A 21,475-nucleotide genomic window follows, 5' to 3' on the forward strand; every position below is an offset into this window, starting at 1 on the left:
AGTAGCTTTTGAATGTAGGAAGGACACTATCGATAATAGGGTGGTTTGTTTATTGATTGATTGATTGATTGGATTCTGATAACTTCCGCTGGCAAGTGTTAATTTTAACTCAGTTAACTTGGCCAGATTAATCTCCAAATTCTTCTTTTGAGGCAGCACCAAAAATATCTTGTTAGTTCCTTCTAGAGCCATCTAGCTATTGCCATGGTTTCCTTGGATTTTCCTCCACAACTGCACAATTAAGGGGACATATAATAATTTAAGCAGAGTTTATATGCAGACTTAGTGTCTTCTATGTCTAAAGTTTCCTCATTTCTAGACTTTTCTCCCTTAAAAATACCCAGCCACTCAGGCCAACCGAAACTCTGTCCTCTAACTTCTCAAGATGGTAAAACTGTGGCCTTCTGTTAGATTCTAAATGCCCATCATAATGTGACCTCAGAAGTGCCTTCAGATAAAACAAAACAAAACAAGCAACCTAGAAACAAGGATCTAATCCACTCTTTTCTAAAGAATTAAATTCCCCTAGTGTCTGTCTGCTTTTGGTTATTCTCCAATGCTTTTAAATAGAATTTTCAAAAATATCTTGCTCAAAGTTTTTAGTAGTTATATGTTGATGGTTAGTGCAATATAAGTTACTCTGCCACTACTGGAACTAAAACATACTTTCTTTTTAAAATAGGAATTTTTTAAAAGAGTACAATTTGGAGCTTTTGATGTGGTCGCATAGTAGGCAACATTCTCTTTTCTTCAGTTTCCTGAAAGCCTGATTTTAATTGGGAATAGGAGGTCACAGAAGTAACAGAATTCGATTCCTAGAACATTTAATCTAAGGAACATGGGGAGAAGGGTTGATTTTAAAGTCTGTTGATGAGTTAAAAGTGGAACTCAGCCAAAATTACCTATGAAAATTCCCAAATTACCCATTAAGTGTATATGGTTTTATGTATATAATCCTTTAGACTATTTTATTATTTCCTTTAATGCTTTTTTGGTCAATATTTCTTTACAGGCTTTATTTTTTCAATTTATTCCTGCAGGACATCAAAAAAAGAAATTACCTTCCCATCTAAAGAAAGTACTTATCTTCTAATAATCAGTTATTACAAGATAAGAATTTTCCATTATTTTCATGAACATGCTTTGACTATTTCAGGTTCAATTGCATCTAATGCCTGAGTAAATCAATGCTGATTATAATGGCAGCAAAAAGCTATTTTATTTTAATTCTCTCTCTCTCAAATATGCATCTACCCTATGGACAAATTTAAAGCCACACAAATGAAAAGTGGATGTGATGCTATTCCTTCTATACAGAAACTCCTACTTGAATTAAGATAAATTCCTTTTTTGTTTCTACAGTGGGGCCCTTTTGGAGGTAGAGTGCCTGAGTTTTAATAAACTGCAAGGGATGTATCTCATCAAGACTAAGAAATTCTTACTGATTGGAGACAGTAAAATATGTGTGAATCTTGGAAGAAAAAGCGTGACTTGCAAAAAAATGAACATAGTCAAAATAGGTAAGAAGTTGTATATAGAGGTATGTTGCCATTTTTCAGATATCGGAAGACAGATATCTGTGTCTGAACTTTCTGTATGTTAAAGTAGACAAATCATGAAAACTATTTACAATAGAAAATATCAAATTCTCTAATGCATATAATTTCTTAAGAGAAATGAAAGTTTGAAGCTTATGCTATTTATTCTTACTGTGAGAGAACTCTGAGGGTCTTCAAACTGAGCTATGAAAAAGGGTGATTGACACAGATTGCAGGAAGAGTTCATCTGTGTGAAGTGTCTAACTGGAGCTGGGCCTCCTATACTTCACCCACACATGTCTTTTCCTTCCTCACCTTACCTTTTCCTGAATTCCTTGTAATCTTCTCCCCACATACCTACCTGTGAATGTATTTAGCAAAATTATCAAGTTATTTTTAAAAGTAAATATGCCTTCTGTATTAGAGTTCTCCAGAGGAACCAGAACCAATAGGATAGATGGATATACATAGATACATAGATGATAGATAGATAGATAGATAGATAGATAGATAGATAGATAGATAGATAGATCGATCGAGAAAATGAGATTCATTTTAAGGAATTGACTGTCATGATTGCAGGGGCTGGCAAGTCTGATATCTGTAGAGCGAGCCAGAAAGCTAGAAATTCAGGTAAGAGTGGATATAGTGGTTTTGAGTCCAAATTCCAGAGGGCAGACCAGGCAGTCTGGAAACTCAAGCAGCGTTTCTATGTTGCATTCTTAAGACAGAATTGCTTCTTCTTCAGGGAATCTCAGTGTTTGCTTTTAAGGCCTTCATCTGATTGAATGAGGCCTACCACATTTTAGAGAGTAATTAGTTTACTCAAAGTCTCCTGATTTAAATGTTAGTCATGTCTTTAAAAAAAAAAAAGTACCTTTAGATTAGTGTTTAGCCAAACAACTGGGGACCATAGCCTAGCCAAGTTGACACATGAAATTACCATCACACCCTCCTAGGGGACTTACTATTGAGGAGTGATGCATAGTTATATCTGATTCGGCCTAGAATATATGTATTAAGTGTAATATGTATGTAGAATATACATATTACACTTGGCCAGAAAAAGTGATAATTATTATAATCCAAAAAAAGTACAATTTGAATTGCTAAATTTATCTATATGTTTCCCTTGGTTCTATATAATATCCATATACATAATAATATGAATTATGGATTTCAGTAAATCCATTCGATTATCTGGTTGTAAGTCAGCATTAATTACCAATTCACCATTCGGTTACCAAGCAAATAAAATTATCAGAAAGACTGGGAATATAGACACAAAAAGTTTCCCATTACTTACAGATTTATCACACTGAGGTAAATAAGGTTCTTTTTCAAAACCTCAGAGATACCTGGTAGAGGGGAATGTCTAAGCCAGTTATGATATATCAGTGCAATGGAATCCTAACTTCTTGTATTCATTCTACCTATGGAGATTTACAAGTGAAACGACATATGTGGGGAGAAAACTGTTCAAAGTGATTGAAGAGGTGCATTCTCTTTCTGGTTTTAAATACTATGGCTCTGTCTCTCCCTCTTCTCAACCCCCTCCCTTCACCCTCCTAAAAGAAAATTAAAGGTAAGAGAGCAATACTCGTTAGAGATGACAAAGAGGAACTTGGAATCTAGTCTCAGTTTTGGACCACTAATATAGTAAAGGGCAAAAGCAGAAGTTCCATGTTTGAACAGTCATCTTGTAGAAAAAGCAGAGGGAGAGTAGAAAAGAGACATTAGGCACAACCAGTGTGAGTGCTTGGGGGGGGTGGCACGACAGGATATCTCTGAGTATCGGGACACAAGCAAGCTGAGTTTTGGTCATTTGGAGACCAGGCTGCTATGGATGGATGTTCAGTTTGTGCACAGGGCACTATATCTAGAAGTTCATCATTTACATTGCAAATACATGTTCACTCTCAGAGAGCAGGCAGAGAGGGCAGAGACTCAGTCCTGTGACAGAGTCCTGAAGCCCCAGGGGGGAGCCCATTCTTACAAAAACCCACCCCGGCACAGAGGCCCACATGCATCCTAGTGCATGAGCATGGGAACCCTCGGGCACACCCACAGGCTCTTGGTGGCAGTCTGCCCCATCAGACTCCCCGGATCTCATATGTCCAGTGCTCTTCGAAGGCCACATTCTGTACCACCCAGCAGATGGAAAACCTGAGCGGCCACCTCCTCTGAGGGACCAGAGCAGAGACAGGGCGTGCACTCTGCTGGTAGCACAGGTCTACGAAGCGGTGCTGTGAGCACCTCGGGGCTTTGGAAAGCACGCCTGGGCAAGCAGGGTGAGCGGTGGTGGAGACATGTCTCCCAGTAGCACCGTCTTCTGGTTCCTGATGCGACAGTTCATTAATAGAACTGTCATTTAACTAAGTTGAAATTGGATGCTGCTGATTAAACCCCAGAGCCAGAACTCCCCTGCCGCCACCCCTCCCCTCACTCACAACTCCTTCTTTAGGCGCAGGTCCCCAGGAAGGCTGCAGGGGCAGCTTCTGTCTCCCCCCTTTTCTTGTCAGGGTAAATTCATATAATAGTTCAAGCTGTGCCAAGAATAAATTAACTTTTTTAAGATGTTGCTTGAGGAATGAGCACCTTTTTCTCATTTGCTCAAGTGTACCATTGGGTTTAGAAGCAGACCTGTGTGGGGAGAGCCTGAACAAGCCAGTGGGAGAGAGCTGAGCACAGAAACAAAAGCTCAATGAAGGAGAGAGAGTTCATTTGTATCATTTTTTTTTTTAGATTCTGCATATAAGTGATATCATATGATATTTGTCTTTCTCTGTCTGGCTTACTTCACTTAGTATGATCATCTCCAAGTCCATCCATGTTGCTGCAAATGACATTATTTCACTCTTTTTAATAGCTGAGTAATATTCCACTGTATATATATATATAGCACATCTTCTTTATCCACTCCTCTGTCAACGGACAGTTAGGTTACTTCCACGTTTTGGCTACTGTAAACAGTGCTACAATGAACATTGGGGTGCACATATCCTTTTGAAGCATGTTTTTCTCCAGATATATGCCCAGGAGTGGGATTGCTGGATCATATGGTAGCTCTGTTTTTAGTTTTTTAAGGAACCTCCATACTGTTCTCCATACAAATGAACTTATTTACAAACCAGAAACAGACTCACAGAATAAACTTAGGGAATGAACTTATGGTTATCAGAGGGGAAGGGGATGGGAGAGGGATAGATTGGGAGTTTGGGATTGACATGTACACACTGCTATATTTAAAATAGATAACCAACAAGGACCTACTGTATAAATAAATAAATTTTTTAAAAAATAAATAAATGAAGGAGAGTGAGACTCAGGATCAGACAGAATTGGATTTACATCTTATTAACTCATCCTATGGGGGCTGAACTTAGCTAATTAACCTCTCAGACTCAGCTTCCTCATCAGTATACTGGCAATGAGTGAGTTTTGATGCAAAATGGCATAAGTTAAGCACTTGGCACTTAGTAAGTATATAATCAACATTAGTCTGTTCTTCCCTTAATTCTTCCATTATTGAGAGGCCTTGGGAGATGGGGATGCAGCAAGGGATTCAGTGTCAAAGGTTTTGTTGAGAACGTGAATCTTAATCATTTCCTTGAATGGCAGGTAGAAACTGGCTTGGCTGGTGTCAAAGGACTGACAGTTTTCTCTGTTGGTCTGTTTCTCTACACCCACTACCTTTCCTCCTGCTTCCCTTTGGGGTATCTTCCCTGTTTATAGTGCATCTAAGGGTAAAAAAGGGTAAACTTCCCCTTGCAGAAGACATCCAAGGGTAAAGAAAGAACCACTTCCTCTTCTTCAGCACCTCTGGGGAAATCAAGGCAGGAGACACTTAGGAAGCCACCACTACAAGCAAGTGATTATGACAAGGGGGCCAAACTCCACCACATGAGCTCATTTTACTGGGTCAGCAAGTCAGTCTTAAAGCCCAGATCATATAGCCTGGAATCCAGCTCAGTCTACTGCGTGAAGTTGTGATGAACACACACTCCCTCATTAACAATAGGTTTAGGTTAGATTTTAACCTATGCATCTCCCAATCTCTGTCTGAGATCAGCCATGCAAACAAGTGGCTGCCCCATCCCTAGACAACTAAGTTCCCAGGCTTTAGTGAAAGAACAGCAAAGAGGACAAGACAGGGAAACCCCAAGTCAAGGGTGGGAGGTGGCCTGACACACATGTGCTCCTAAGATTTCAGTACCTTTCTCTGGGTTTGTTCTGCCTGAAATAATACCTCTCTCCCTCCCACAGTATTTCATATATGGTGCCTCTGATCCTAGGCAGGTAGACAGGAGGAAGAAGGCAGAGAGGAGTTTAGAGCTAATGCAAACAAGACTGAAGGAGCAGGCAACCTGCAGTCACACCAGAAGTTACGAGCCAGGGCCAGGATGCAGATCCCCAGTTTCCATGTAACTGAGATGAAGTGTAAGGCCCCAAGTTTTATCAGAATAATGAAGATTCAAAGTTCAAATTCTCCTGCTTTGGAGCTAGTTAGTAACAAGTCCTCTAGTGCTCAAAAGGGGAAAAGAATGTGTTTTTGCGTTAAATTAGCACTAGCTCCTGTAACCAATACGCCCTAAAACATATATCTCCAACACCATAAGTTTATTTCTTGCTCATGTAAGAGCCAAAATGGGTGTTTCTAACCTGTGGGTGGTGTTCGTTCAAGCAACGTTCAGGGCTCCTCCATCCTGGGGCTCCACTCTCTTCAACATATGACTCCAAGTGGCAGAAGGGGACTGAGCATGGGGTCACACATGTGGGGTTTCTGGGCCAGGATGGGAGGTGGTGTACATCACTTCCGCCCACATCCTTCACAAGAACACACCCAACTGCAAGGGAGGCTGGGAAATGTAGTCAGGCTTTGAACCGGGAAGAAGAAGAAATGGTTTTTACTGACCCAGAAAAGGAATGTGATTTTCAGAGTAGATGAACTTTAAAAATTATAATTATTTCCTTGACTACCCTATAGAATGACCTCATTTCTTTTTCCTTTTCAGTTAAACCTGAGGCTCCTTTTGACATAAGAGTCGTCTATCGCAAGGGAGCAAATGACTTTGTGGTGACATTTAATACGTCGCATTTACAAAAGAAGTATGTGAAAGAATTAATGCATGAGGTAGCCTACCGTCAGGAAAAAAATGAAAATGATTGGATGGTATGTAGGTCAACTACATTTATACATTATAAAATTTATGAAGATGTATATAAAAATATCTTAATAAATAAGTTATATATATAGATTAAAATATATAAATATATAAAACTGTAAAATAGAAACTTCTTAATGCTACTTATTTTATAGTCTCAGAGGTACATTTACCTGGGGTGGGCCCCTAGCAATTTTGTGTTCAAAATGTGCCTTTTACTAAAAGAAGTTCTCCAAAGTGTAAAATGTTTAGGCCTCGCAAAACCTGGATCTTCTCTGTCTCCTTTCTTGTCCTAGCTCTCATTTTTTTCTTGCCCTATTTTTTGTCTTTATAAAGTTTCTAAATGAAATAGTTGGACTAACCATTATAGATTGAGATCAAATCCATCCTCTTTATCTGGGGGCCTGAAAAAGAATCACATTTAGCGCAACTCTCACAGGCAAATCAGGCAAAAAAAAAAAAAAAAAAAAAAATCACCAAGCTGTAACCACAGTCTGGTTTATTGGAGTTGTGGGAACAGCCTGAAGTAAGTAGGAGAGGAGGTGGAATATTTTTCTTCATTTTTTTTAAGCCTGAGTTCTTAAATCCTTGAAGTAACAGCTTAACTTTTACCCTTCATAATCTGGGTGGTTAAACTCCATGAGTCGCTGCGGTTGGAATGGTCTGGCGCTCCTCACAATCTGTTTTGGGGAGAAGGCAGGAGAAAATTAGGATGTCGCAGGGTTTCAGGTTCCTCTGAAGTCACTGGATTAACTTTTGTCCTTTTTGTACCGCACGAACAGAAAATGGATAACAGTTGCTTTCTCAAGGGGAAATGAGATTCTACTTATCCATACTGTTCTCTTTTCTCAGTCCACGATCAGTCTTGTGTGTTTGCAATTTGCTGCCTTACACTACTTACATAAGTATAATGCCCACGCCAAACCCCCTTCTCCCTCCTTCTATTCCCACTGACAGACAGGCACACACACGCGCTCACACACACACACACTAGTAGGCTCCTTTGATCTTGACCTCTTCCAGTCTTTATCTGAAAATTGCATCAGTGGAAAAGCAGAGAAAGGAAGGATTTTGAATAAATGGTACCAAGACAATCAGTTTACTGGGGAAAATTAAGTTTAATGCTTAACTTGCTCCATGTAACAAAAAAATTAAAATAGAAGATGTTTTAAGGAAATTATGTTAAAGTGAAACTCTAAACAGGCTAAAACATTTACAGGTAAATGTTTATATAATCTTGAGATGAGGAAGAACATTCTAAACATAAAAACAGTAAAAGAAAGCAAAAGATGGAAACATGTGACTACATAAAAATAAAGGTTTGTAAATGTCAGCATACACAATAATCGAAATCGTAAGGCAAATTGGAAATTAGGCTTAAATTACCACACATACAACTGACAGATGGTTAATATTCTTAAAATATAAAGAGGTCTTATGAATCATTAAGAAAAGGACAAATATGACGATAGAAAAATTAGCAAGAAAGTTGGAAATGTCTCACAAAATAGGAGATATGTAATTTCAATAAGTATAAAAAACTAATAATCAAATAAATCTAAATGTAAATAACCATTGGTATTACTTTTTACCCATCAAATTGATAGAGTACTTTTTCCTCTTAAGGATGACACACGTTATTGGAGAGACTGTGTCCCTATATTGCTATTCACGATGTAGAATTATATCTTTCCAGAGGAAAATGATTCTTGCTCACTAACCTTACCATTCCCTTTCATCTCTCTGTGGGATGTGAAATGGGAGGGAAAGAAAAAGAAGAGTTTAGAGTGTGGAAAGGAAGGCCGGAGCCTGGGAGTGATTTATACCCTCCCTGACTGGGAGAGCCCAACTCACTTGAATAAAGATAACGACCCATTTTATCACTGCCCTCCTTGACCACTTGCAGCATTGTTTGTGAGCTCACACACTCTGCCCCAATTCTGCTGCCAACCCCTCCACATCAGAGCTCCTTTTTCTAACAAATATGAGAGAACCTCAAAAGAATGTCCACATGACTAAAGACACTCAACTTGAAATGATTTGGGAGATGTGAGCACCGCCTCTTTTTCCACCTTAAAAATGTAGTGGCCTTTTTTTGCTCTTCAGCACATGAATTTATCCAGTACAAAGTTGATGCTCCTACAGAGAAAGCTACAACCCAATGCAATGTATGAGATTAAAGTTCGGTCCATCCCTAACACCAACTATTTTGAAGGCTTCTGGAGTGAATGGAGTCCAAGTTTCCACTTCAGAACTCCAGAGACCAATGGCCCAGGTGAGAAGTGACTAGAGTCTGTTCCCCCCCGTAGTGCTTTGCATGTCAAAGTCTGTGAGCGACAGTGAGAGCCAGAGAGATGAAACAAACCCACAAGTTAGGACTCCCCAGAGGGCATTCTTACACTTTCTTTGAAAAATGACCTGCCATCTTTGCCCCTTTTGTGAAGAACGAAGAAGGGGTGGGAGGAGGGCTCTTGGTCGCTGATCAGCTGATGTAGGCTGTCTGGACTGTACTGTCCTGGGCACTCCTAGGAGTCACTAGTTCTGAATAAAATTCCCACCCACTACCTCTAGTTTACCAATTCAGACTGAGATCCCAATGGCCGGTCCCTCCAAGTCCCTCTAGGGAATACCATAGAGGGTGGCAGATGGGTAGGCTGGTGTGGCTTTCCCATGCCTCCTTTTCTAGAATAATGAAGATATCCTGGGGGGTCTAGGAACTGAGAACAGCCAGAAGAACCAAAGGGCACAGCTCAGGCAGACCAGTGGGGACCCAGAGCACCCCACATATACCTTCCCTTTGGGGGCTGCGCGGAACAGCTCTGCTGCACCAGCCTCCCGTCCTTACCCTGGGACTTGCTGAGGCTGTAGGGAAGAGCATCTCTCAGCTTCCCCCTGCTCCGCTTCTCTCTCTTGGCGGTGGAAGTTAGCCAGGGAGTGCTGCTGTCTTTACTGTTAGGTCACTTTTAAATTCCAAGTGACAGATGTTCTGGACTTGGTCACCTAAGTCGGTGCTAAAACCGTGTACAAGCTCCTGTGTCCTTGTCTTTTGAAGCGAAAGGCTGACTCAAGAGTTAATGATTGAAGAATGTGAATGTGTAGAAACAAAGACTAGCTATTTGGGCTGGGGAGCTGGTAACACTTTATAGATTATAAATCCGCCACATCTGCCACCGAACTCACGGTTCCCTGAGAGATACAGATAAAGGCCTGACACACATTCCAAGTTGTTTTTAACAGGAAGCACACCCCTACCAGATGAAAACTGCTGACCACAAGAACGTAGACCCTAGACTGGTTTGAACCAGAAGGTTAATGGTGCTGACTCCCTATTTCCTCACCACCAACCAATCAGAAGAATGTCTACCAGCTGACCACGCCCTGCTCCTTGAACACTATAAGACTCCTCACTACCCCCACCAGGGTGGGGCACGTAGTCTTGAGGGCATTAGCCCGCCGTGGCCCCATTTGCTTGGCAAAGCAATAAAAGCTACTCTTTTCTAGTTCACCCAAAACTCTGTCTCCACGTTTCTATTCAGCACCGGTGAACAGAGGCTGTTTCAGCAACGGCGTCACTTACTGAAGCCCAAATTCCCCCATAAAAGCTAATACATCATCCTGTTTACTGAAAAGCAACTTTCAAGAAATAATAAATGGGCCCAAGTTACTAAATAAACTCAAAGCATACTGAAAGTCTCCCCCACGGCACGCTTCATGATTGCTAACCAAGATCTATCCTTGCCTTCCAGGGGAGATGGATCCTGTTTTACTAATTATCAGCATTCTGAGTTTCTTCTCTGTGGCTCTGATGGTCGTTCTGGCCTGTGTGTTGTGGGAAAAAAGGTGAATTTCTTTAACTAATCAAGAGAGTGGTTATGTGGGATTCCAGACAGAGCTCTAGTCCTATTTATTGATGAGAAAACTACAAAGGGGAATAAGGCATTTCAGGAATTGCAGTGCCCTATAACCCTCCTCATCCTCAGGCGCTGGTGAATTTCCATAGTTAATTTCACAAGAGGTAAAAATATATAAACTGAACATAGGGCAAATCCTCCCCGCAAACCTTTCCTCCCAAGTGTCCTCAGTGGGTGAGAGCCATCCCTCCAGAATGCCTGGGTAGCTGGAGGGACCCATGGGAAATGCAGAATGTTTTTGAAGTCTTAGCTTTCAGCACACAAATTCACGAGACTTTTGCATTCTACCCCATGATAGGGCCACGCTTGTTTCATCATTTAGACACGCATCAGTCGAGTTATTAATGTTCTAGGAAGATGCCCTCAGCACAGGGTCACATACACGCCCCCCGCCCCAAGATACTCCAGTTTCTAAAGTACCACCCTAAAGCAATTTCCCTGTGTAACTTTGAAAATATGTCTCTCTTCCACCAAAATCAGAGCAGAGGAGTTGCTGCCAATGAAGAGAAAAGAAAGATGGCAAAGCCTATTTTGGGGAGTAGATGAACAGATCAGATTTTAGTTTCATAGCTACATCACTGCCAAGACCTATTGTTCCTTTTCTCCAGGGCTCTTTCCCAGGGGCGTATCACTGCTGTCTGGTTCACAGAGTAGATCGCTGACAATGGTCTCTGGTCCAACTCCTCCATGGGCTGGTGGGACTCTGAGGCCCAGAGAAAGCAAGTCACTTGTCCGAGATCATCCACCTAGTTGTGGCAGAGCCAAGGCTAGGAATCTGCTCTTCTGACTGCTGGCTCAGAGTAAGTGGGAAGGTCTATTGTGCTTGCTTCCTCCACCATTCATTTCATCTTCAATGTCCTTTTATTTCAGAATTAAGCCTATCATATGGCCCAGTATCCCTGATCATAAGAAGACTCTGGAACAACTGTGCAAGAAACCAAAAAAAGTGAGTGCTTCTGGTGCTTCTATCACTATGTCAGAGACATCCCAGCAGCCAAGAATGATATTACAGGATGCGGAACGGCTGAACCTCAAGTGTCGGTCTTTTGTGTATCACATAACTAGGGTCCCTCATAAGATGCCAGCTGCAGGTTCCTGGAGGTGGGAAACTAAAATGACATACAAGTCTCAGAATTTCCCAGACTTCCCCAGGGATGGAGGGCATGGCAAGTGGTCACTTCAGACCCTGAAGTATCACAGCACCTCCAGAGGCAAAGAGTCAGCTACAACATGTGGGTAATTCTCTGACATATCCTGGTAAACCCCTGTTGGAAAGTTCTTGAGCTCTTTTCCTGAACAGAACATTTGCTGATGTGTCTCTCTGGTGCAGTCTTAATGCTTCTCTCTTTTTTTTTTTGGTGCAGAATTTGAATGTGAGTTTCAATCCTGAAAGTTTCCTGGACTGCCAGATTCATAACGTGGATGGCATTCAAGCTAGAGACGAAGCAGAAGGCTTTCTGCAAGATCCTCTTCCTCCACAGCTAGAGGAGTCTGAGAAGCAGAGGCTCCGAGAGGGTATGCAGGGCCCCAACCGGCCCCCCGAGCATGCAGGCATCAGCCCAAAAACTTTCAGAGGAGAGTCGTCATTCAGATGCCTGGCTGGGAACATCAGTGTGTGTGACGCCCCTGGGCTCCCCTTCTCCAGGTCCCCAGACTGCAAGGAAGGTGGAAAGAACGGGCCTCTCCTGTACCAAGACCTGCTGCTTGGCCCTGGAACTACAAACAGCACCCTGCCCCCTCTGTTTCCGTTCCAACCCGGAACTCTGACATTGAACCCTGCTGCCCAGGGGCAGTCCATCCTCACTTCCTTGGGATCAAGTCAAGAAGAAGCCTATGTCACCATGTCCAGCTTCTACCAAAACCAGTGAATTGTAAGAAACTGACGACCGGAACCATCATGATGAACAAAGATAACTGAGTCCCACTCTCCCTCACAGCACAAAGAAGACAAAATGAAAGCAGCGCCTCGACATGGTCCACAGGTTTCTGAAACAGCGCTTCAACCACACCTCCCTGCTTCAGTGGCAAGAGACAGGAGACAGGGGCATTCTGCTTCAGGCAATGCAATGATTCATTTATTTCAGAAAGGAAAAAAAGCAGAAAAGAGAGAAAGAAAGGGTGGAGGAAAAGATGGAGGGGTGGGGAGGGCAAAGGGAGCAACAGAAGAAAGAAGAAGAAGAGAATTAGAATAATAGATACCATTGTCAGGACTCACTATGTACACAATGCCGTGCTGCGTGCTCTACACATCTGTTCGCACTGCATCCTCACAATCATCCTGGGAGGTGGGCGCGATTAGTATTATTCTCTATGTTACAGATGATGAAACTGTGGCTTAAATTAGCTTATCCATGTTCCCCACTCAGCAAGGAGTAGAATCAAGATTTGCTGCCCAGGAGTCTTACTGCAGTCTCCTCCAAGTCATGTGCCTTCCTCTTAACTAGGGACTGTCCCACTCTCAAGTGCCAAACCTCACTTAGAACAGGGTGACTGTATAATGTATTGTCCAAACTGGGTCACTTTTGCAAGTGAAAGGGGAAGTTATAAATAATCACTCCAGGACAACAAGTGTAAACTGGGACTGTCCCAGGCAAATGGGGACCTATGGTCACCCGAACTGAAAAGGCTACAAGGAAGACAGGGGGCGGGGGGAATGGTCTCATGACATATGAAGCATCATGGCCAGCCATGTCTACCAAAAATGGAGACGGTAAGACAGAGCCACAAACACCATTTTATTCCATTTTTCTGAAAAAGTGCTCAAGAGAGAATCAACTAGAAGCCTGGAATTTCTATTTTTAGTTACCAAGAGCATGATCCTCTTGCCCCTCCCACCCAGTGGCATCCATCGATGATGGAAGAACCTGTTACGGACTCAGGACACTGGTGCATTTGAGCCATGAGCCAGGAGATAACGTTTCTATATGTGTAGAGACTCCCCAACCCAAATCCATCCACCATCCTGATTTCTATCACCATGAATGTTGCCACAAAACTTCAGGGAGAAGGAATTACAAGCCCATGCAGTTAGTGAGCCAACTGTGGCCATGTTCCCGAAGATATAGAGAACATCTGACATGGGTCCTCTTGCATTTCTTGGTCCAGATAAATTTTTAAAGGCTGTCTCAAGCCAAGTCAAGGCAGCGAAGCAGTCTCAACTCAGAGGAGGGCAGCTGATGCCTCTACACAGGCCCCCATACCATCCACATCGCCACTCCGGGTGTGCACAGACCAAGAAGGACATCAGTCCAGGATTGTTATTGTTGTTTGGGAGTTTGTCCTCATTGTTGTCATTTATATTTTGCCTTTTTTCTTTGTTGTGTTTTTAGTTTGTTTGGGGGGAGATTAAGTGCTTTTAATTTTTAAAATTTTCTTTTTGGTTTTATTTTGTGATGCCTGTGAAGTGAGTTTTAAATAGTGGACTAATAGACCTTATCTGTTGGCTTAGAGGCCTAATGATAATCAGACTAGTTCAGTGTTGTACTTTCCAGCGCTTTTCTCTGAATCACTAGCAATGACTATAGTCCCATAAACTCTTAGATTTGCTCAGCACTTTTGTGATTTTTCAAAGCACCTCTGTAAGCATTACCCCTTCCGTTTTCTTGACAATTATTTATGGAAAGCTTGCTCTGTGCCAACCACAGTGGTAGGCTGGGAGGTCTAAGACAAACAAGGTTGGGACCCTGCCCTCATAAAGTGAAAAATCTAATGAAAGGTAGCTTGTAAACAAATCGTTATAACACAAAATGCAGTCATGGAGGCATGTTCAAAGCGCCCTGGTGGAAGACAGGCAGGGAAAATGCCACAAGAGTGGTATACATCTTTGTGGAAGAAAAGCAGAATCTGCCTGGCGTGTGAGCAGAAGACGTTTTCTACCAGGCGGACGTGGGTTCTTTACCTTCTGTAGAAATGTGAGCCAAGTCTCGAGGAAGAGGTCATCACAGGAAACCTCACACCCAACCTAGCTCTCTTGCATCATATTCATAGAGGTCCTATGAAGTACTTACCATTATCTTTGCCTTATGTGAAAATGGGGACACAGACAGGACAGGTAAGTTACTCAACCTTACATGTTAAGTCAGGACTGGAAGCTGTAAGTTTGTATCCCTCATATAAATAAACAGTCTCTCAAAGAAAGGAGGGGATAGGTCTCGAGGAAGATCAAGGTCCCTCCAGCTTTAAAATCCTGTTGGCATAGATTATCATTTGAATTCAGTGTGTGAATGTCTGTCTGTTACCGGAGGTATGTAAAATCTATGTATCATACTCTTATAATCATAACTGCTGCTAATGCTTGATTATATACTGTATAATGTAAGATTACAAATTTGTTCTGACCAACGCTCTTTGGGATTTCATTAAGAAAGAAAAACTCCTGGTCAGAGACAGTGCATAAATCAGAGATGTAAACTGCTAGTTCTATGTGGCGTGAAATGAAAAGAAAACTGATAAGTAATTTGGTCAATTAAGCAACCATGTCTGAATCTAGGGCACCCTGGCTTATTGGACTGACTTTCTACCAGCCTTTGCCCCTCCCTTCATTCTCATTTCCAAGGGAATTTGCTTCAGAAAAGCCAAGTGTGGGCTGTTTCAGATGTGCATACTTGTGTTTTCAGAGCATTTGTAGAGAGGCTACAAGACTTAGAATTGGCCAGGAAGACAGTGAGCATATGTGATCAGACAGCTGGAATGATGGAGATCAGACGGCATTTCTGCCAGCCCAGTTGTTTTTCTTCGGGGTTATTCTTTAAAATATCCATTGTTCACTACACCGAAAGTCTCTGATTTGACTGTGTACTTTCCACATGCATTACAAACATTTTGCAGTGCTGCTAAGTGTGTTATAAGTATCCGATGTGTGTTACAGTCATATATTTAATTAAACACTATGGAACCCTCTGTGACTGAACTTGTCTTCTATGAGAAATACGAATAAAAGGCTATCCAAAGTGGACCATGCTTCTCCTCAGCCACTGGAAACATCCCGGTGTCATTTGCTGTTATTTTATGGACTGAGATTTTCAGAGGAAACTTTTTTCATCAATTAAGTAATTCATTTGCAAACTAAGAAATTAGCAATTCGTTGAGGATCTGCTCTGCATTACTTTGCACTAAGCTGGGCACAGGGGTGAAGGAGATGAGATGGGATGTCGCCAGCTCGCAATCACACGGGGGACAAAGACACATTGGAACAGGCGACAATGTCATACCGGGGTGATGAGCCAAAATATCAGTCATGAATCTTAGCTTTAGGCAATAGGAACCAGCTTTGGCTAATTTGAGGAGAAAAGGAATTTACGAAAGGCTATCAGAGGGCTCCCAGAATACCTGGGAGGGCCAAAACACAAACACGGAGGCCACAGAGCCACCCCGCATCTCAACCACTGGCACCTCCAGAAATGGGAAACAGCCCTTCGCTGCCACCACCCGCTCCAGAGCAGACTCGGCAGCAGCGTCCCAGAGCTCCACATCACCAGCTCTGGTTTAAAGGCAGAGCAGGAGCCTATGGCTGAAAGCAGCTACGCCTCGTCCTGTGTCTGGGCACCAGCAGTGGGAGTCGGGGCAGAGAATAGCTGGCATTTGCATCTTCTGCAATGAGAGGCAGGCTCTGCTTCACAGAGCCGGGAGTTCCTTAAATGTAGGAAGGACCTTCTACTGCTGGGTGAGGAAAACAAGGACAGCCAAGGACGTGTTAGGAAAGAAGCACCAAGAAGAGGTGGCATGAAGGAAGTACAGAGTAAATAGGAGATTGCCAGCTAACAGAGCCTGGAGTAGAGAGAGGGCATTTCCCGGCAGAGGAAACAGCATGTTCAAAGTGATGGAGCTTAGAGAGAGCCTGGACCATCTGGGGAGTTACAAATACAGTAGGTAATGTCTTCTTATCTGTCTCAGTTGGGAACAGTAGGGTGTTGGTGGTTACTTCTGAGAGTCAGACACAGGACACTTTGATAAAAAAACAATATGTATCTACCTTGAACATCTTATTTGAATTTAAAACATATGAGTGGATGCCCATTCATCCTTCTTTTATTACAAGGCCAAGGCTGTTCCTCTGGGGTCATTGATTGTAGTTCCATGTTGTCTTTCTTAAGTAATACACACCAGTAACACTTCATCTACTCCTTCTAGTTTTGCTTTCTTTAAAATGGAAAAGAACTTTCAAACACTTTAGAAGATATCTAAATGTAGATGCCTAGCTTTATCTCCCCACTCTAGTCTTTTACCATCACTTTTCCCACCCTGTTTGCTAGCAATATTCTTTCAATATGCCTTTATCAAGTCTCTTCAAACCATTCGAGTAGTCCTCCTAGGTCAACAGCAGTCTTTCTTTGCACACTCACATTTTGCCAGCTTGCATCATGTAATTACAGTAACAAGACCGACTGGACTAAATGAGTTTGGGAACACACACAACTGACTTGGGTGAGTTTATACCTTACTTGTTGGGCACTAGAGATAAACTTGCCAGCAGCCAAATTCCAATGTAGGTGTCAATGTATCTCAGAGAGAGAATGGAGTGTGCAGGTTCATTCAGCAGGTGCTTCAGTGGAAGCTGTCTATGGGCATCTACTTAGCTTATCATCCTTGGTCCAGAGGGTCTGCTGCCTGGTGGCTGAGATGGCACTTGGCAGAATTGGTCGGGCCAGTGGCATTTGACATGCCAGCCTAAGAAATTTTGATTTAGTCTGTGGAGGAAGAGGGTGCTTAAGAGGATTTTAATCAGGGGTGTGGCATAATAAATTTCATGTGTGTACTTACCCCTATTGTCACCACACTGATTTGTAATTGCCCAATTTGTCTGACGCCCCTAGGGGCTTCTGAGCATTCTGGCGGAGAGAACTATGACTTATTGGGGTTTATGTCTGCCGCTAAACACAGTATGTAAAATCTAGAAGGAAAGTAATTATACTCCAATAAACATGTTATAAATAAATAAATAAATAAATAATTAAAAAACATAGAATGAATGAATCAATATATTAGTGAATGATGTTTTATTAGTCAAGATACTTCCTCATCGCCATTCGAGATAGAAGGATGCCAGGCTCAGGCAGAGGCAGACACAGCATCCCTGAGAGAATAGCTCATCTGGGCAGCCACGTGCAAGGTGTCAGTTGCCTCCTCCATCCACAGTTACCTCCCCAGCTGCACTCTTAACCACCATAACCACAGAAGTGGAGAAACAATAGGGTGAGGTGGTATGGGGAAGAATTTTCCAAAGCTTCCTTTCTTTGATGAGTACCTGCATTTAATTCTGTTTGTTCATTTATTTAGTATATTTTAGATCCACATTTGAAGGCTAACCCAGCTTCTGAATTTTAATAGCTTGCGGCATTTGTATGGAATTTGTGTACAGCTTGCAATGAGGCAGCTGTTCAGACAAACAAAGTGTGATACGTAAAACCTGGTGGGTCTGAGGGATACGTTAACACTGCTCAGGACACTAGTGAAAACCAGCTGTGAAGCAAACAACACACAAAGCCCCTGAGATTTGAAAAATAAAGTTTCAGTGCTTAACACTTGAGTTAATCTGGTGGATCCCTCAACCATAAATCATGAGGGCGAATTCCTTTCTACTCTGGGTAAAGATCTCTCATCAAGGAGGAGAAAAGAACTTGCAGAGACTGAGAAGGACTTTTTCCTTTTTTATAACAAATTAGTTGCTGCAAAGTGCAAACTGCACGAGTCATTAGACAAAATGCAAAATAATCAGAAAACATTTTAATATGAAGCTAAAGACACTGCTATTCACTGATAACAATGAAATATTGCTTTTATATCCTATGAGATAGTTTAATTAGAGTTTCAATAAATGCTTCAGCAGGATACTGATGAATACGCTTCACTGAAAATCCCTTTTTTGTATATTAATAAGCTTTTATGAATCGTAGTATGAAGTTGCCAACGTAGATTTGAGTGGTGCTTAGGATTTTTTTTAAATAAAAAGCTTTAGTAAAATAAGAATAGAACATAAACCAGAATCATGCTCAATGATGAAGTATTAAAGGTTATACTCCATTAAATTTACAGATAACACAAAAGAAGTTTCATTGCCATCACATTTAACATTGGCCTAGAAATCTAGGAAATGCAAGCAGACAAGGAGAAAAGTAAGAAGCATAAATATTAAACAGGAGGAAACCAAATGATCATTACTGGCAGATGAAATGATTGCACATCTTGAAAACACAAGCGGATCAAATTTTAAAAATACACTAAAAGGCACAAAGACTTCATTAAGGTCTTTGATTACAATATTTTCATATGTTGAGTCATTTCTTTAAATCTTTATTGATGCTTTATTACTAAAGTAATATGTGCCTCTTCCCCAAAATTCAAGAAACATAGACGTATATAGTGTAACAAGTAAAAGACCTTGCTCACCAATCCCACTCCTCAGAAATAATCATATTTATTAATTGATGTGTAGCCTTCCACATCATGTACATATATACATATGCTGTTATTCCAAATACTAAATGGAAAAATACATGTTCAAGAAGAGCCTGCATGACTCTGGAGAAGAAAAAAATTGAGAAGAAGCTAACTATACAAGGGATTTTAAAATTTTATTCACATTTTTAATGGCAATATAAATTACTATCATTATACATTTAGAAGTGACAAAATTACAGATATCCTTAGTTATATTTTCTTCTTTTTCTTTTCTTTTATTTTGTGACAGAACAATCAATGGAATATATTTGGTTGGCCAAAACGTTCTTTCGGGTTTTTCCGTAAGATGTTACAGAAAAACCAGAAAGAATTTTTTGGCCAGCCCAATAATAGAGACCCTGTGCCCAGATCCATGTGCTTACAAAAAAATTCATTATTTCTAATTAATGTAGTAAAGGTGGATTATTTAAAAGAGAGAAAGAGAGAGATTGGAACAACACACCAGCCATTTGTGGATAAAAAGGAAAGTGCTGACCAACTTTTTCCACTGAAGTAAATCCCACATAGATTGAAGATGTAAATAATGTAAAAAATAAAAACAAATATGCCAGAAGACATAGGTGAATCATTTTATACATTTTGGATGTGGAATGCATTTCTACATAAGACATAAAACCCAGAAGCCATAAAGATTGATACATTTGACTACAAAAAAATTTAGAATATTGATAAATTTTTATTGCATTTTAAAAATCCACAACAAAAAGAAAAGATAAAAACAAACTGGAAAAATATAGTAACAATATGATAGGCAAAGTGCTAATATCTTAACATCCAAAGAATCTTATATGTGAATAAGCAAAATATGAACAATCCAAGAGGGAAATAGACAAAGCACACTAACAGAGGGTTCAGAAAAGAAATGAAATTGACTATAAAAATATGAAAATGTGCTCAATCTCATTCAGAATCAAAAAATGCAAATAAAGTGAATGAGATAGATTTTTTTGCCTATTAAACTGGAAAGATTTACAAGCTTGCTAAACTTCAATGCTTGCCAAGGGCATGGGAAAAGAGGCTTTCTCATATACTGTAGGTAAGAATATAAATTAGTACAAATTTTAAGAGGGCAATTTGGAAAAAAGAGCAAAAATTCAAAGGTGAATACCCCGAAATTTCACTTTTAAAAATTCTCTACAGGGGCTTCCCTGGTGGCGCAGTGGTTGAGAATCTGCCTGCCAATGCAGGGGACACGGGTTCGAGCCCTGGTCTGGGAAGATTCCACGTGCCGCGGAGCAACTAGGCCCGTGAGCCACAATTACTGAGCCTGCGCGTCTGGAGCCTGTGCTCCGCAACAAGAGAGGCCGCGATAATGAGAGGCCCGCGCACCGCGATGAAGAGTGGCCCCCACTTGCCGCAACTAGAGAAAGCCCTCGCACAGAAACGAAGACCCAACACAGCCATAAATAAATAAATAAATAAATAAATAAATAAATAAATAAATAAACCCAAAAGTTAAAAAAAAAAAAATTCTCTACAGAACAAATCACAGAAGGAGTCAAAAATATATGTACAAGAAATATCGATGAAACACTGCTTGTAATAGAGAAAACAATTTAATATTCTAAATAAAAAATTAGCAAAATCATTAAAAGAAATACGACAGAGCTTCATATACCATAATAGGGAAAAATGTCTATGCCATTTTTCTAGGAAGAAACTCTGCAGAGGTCTCCACCTCTCTTCCCCATCATTCCCACGAGGAGAAAATACCAGATTAAGCAGTGTGTCTTAGCTATTGCTACACTAATGCTCAGTAACAAACCATGTCAAAGCTCAATGGCTTCAAACAACATCATTCATTCTCACAAATTGCCCATTATGTGGGAGTTGACTGATCTAAGTTAGGTTCTTCTGGGTAGTTCTACTGGTATCAACGGGGATGACACAAGTCATCTGCACCTAGATGGAAGTCAGCTGATTTAGGCTGAGTCCCGCTGGGAATACCACCGTTCCATGAGTTCCCTCTCTTTTTCCTGAGACTAATAGCCTGCCCATACTTATTCATTTCATAGTAGAGGTACTAGGGGACAAGCAGAAACACAAAGACCTTCTGAGGCTTACATTCAGAACTGGCACACCAGTCACCTTATCCTATTGGCCAAAGAAGTCACATGACCAAACTCAGAATCAAGGAGTAAAGAAATATACTCCCTCTTGTGTGGGAACTCCAAATCATAAGGTAAAGAGTATGGATAAGAAAAGGAGTAAAGAATCAGCAGTTAATGCAAATTACGCGTCAGATATGAGGAGAGTTATGACGCCACATTTACAGGAGGACGCAAGTGTTGCCTCTACCTAAGGAAGCCCTTCCTATCTCGTTGATACAGCAGCAGGCCCACTGTCACCTTCTCTCCATTACTTAATGAAATGCCTTTAATCTATAAATTTCCTGAGAACATTT

The 21,475-nt window shown here is 41.1% G+C and overlaps 1 protein-coding gene across 1 annotated transcript in view; it reads left to right on the plus strand.

The window, feature by feature from the left end:
* The window catches only part of IL7R (interleukin 7 receptor), a 40,953-nt gene extending 21,603 nt beyond the window's left edge, over nucleotides 1–19,350 (plus strand). The window contains exons 3-8 of the mRNA XM_082382407.1: nucleotides 1,363–1,520; nucleotides 6,554–6,711; nucleotides 8,810–8,978; nucleotides 10,450–10,543; nucleotides 11,485–11,560; nucleotides 11,979–19,350. Of these exons, the coding sequence (XP_082238533.1) occupies nucleotides 1,363–1,520; nucleotides 6,554–6,711; nucleotides 8,810–8,978; nucleotides 10,450–10,543; nucleotides 11,485–11,560; nucleotides 11,979–12,482 (1,159 nt within the window). The 3' untranslated portion in view covers nucleotides 12,483–19,350. The remainder of the gene's footprint in view (nucleotides 1–1,362; nucleotides 1,521–6,553; nucleotides 6,712–8,809; nucleotides 8,979–10,449; nucleotides 10,544–11,484; nucleotides 11,561–11,978) is intronic.
* Nucleotides 19,351–21,475: the final 2,125 nt, after the last annotated feature.

The sequence above is a fragment of the Balaenoptera borealis genome, assembly GCF_965194805.1.
Source record: "Balaenoptera borealis genome assembly, chromosome: 2".
Taxonomy (NCBI): Eukaryota; Metazoa; Chordata; class Mammalia; order Artiodactyla; family Balaenopteridae; genus Balaenoptera; species Balaenoptera borealis.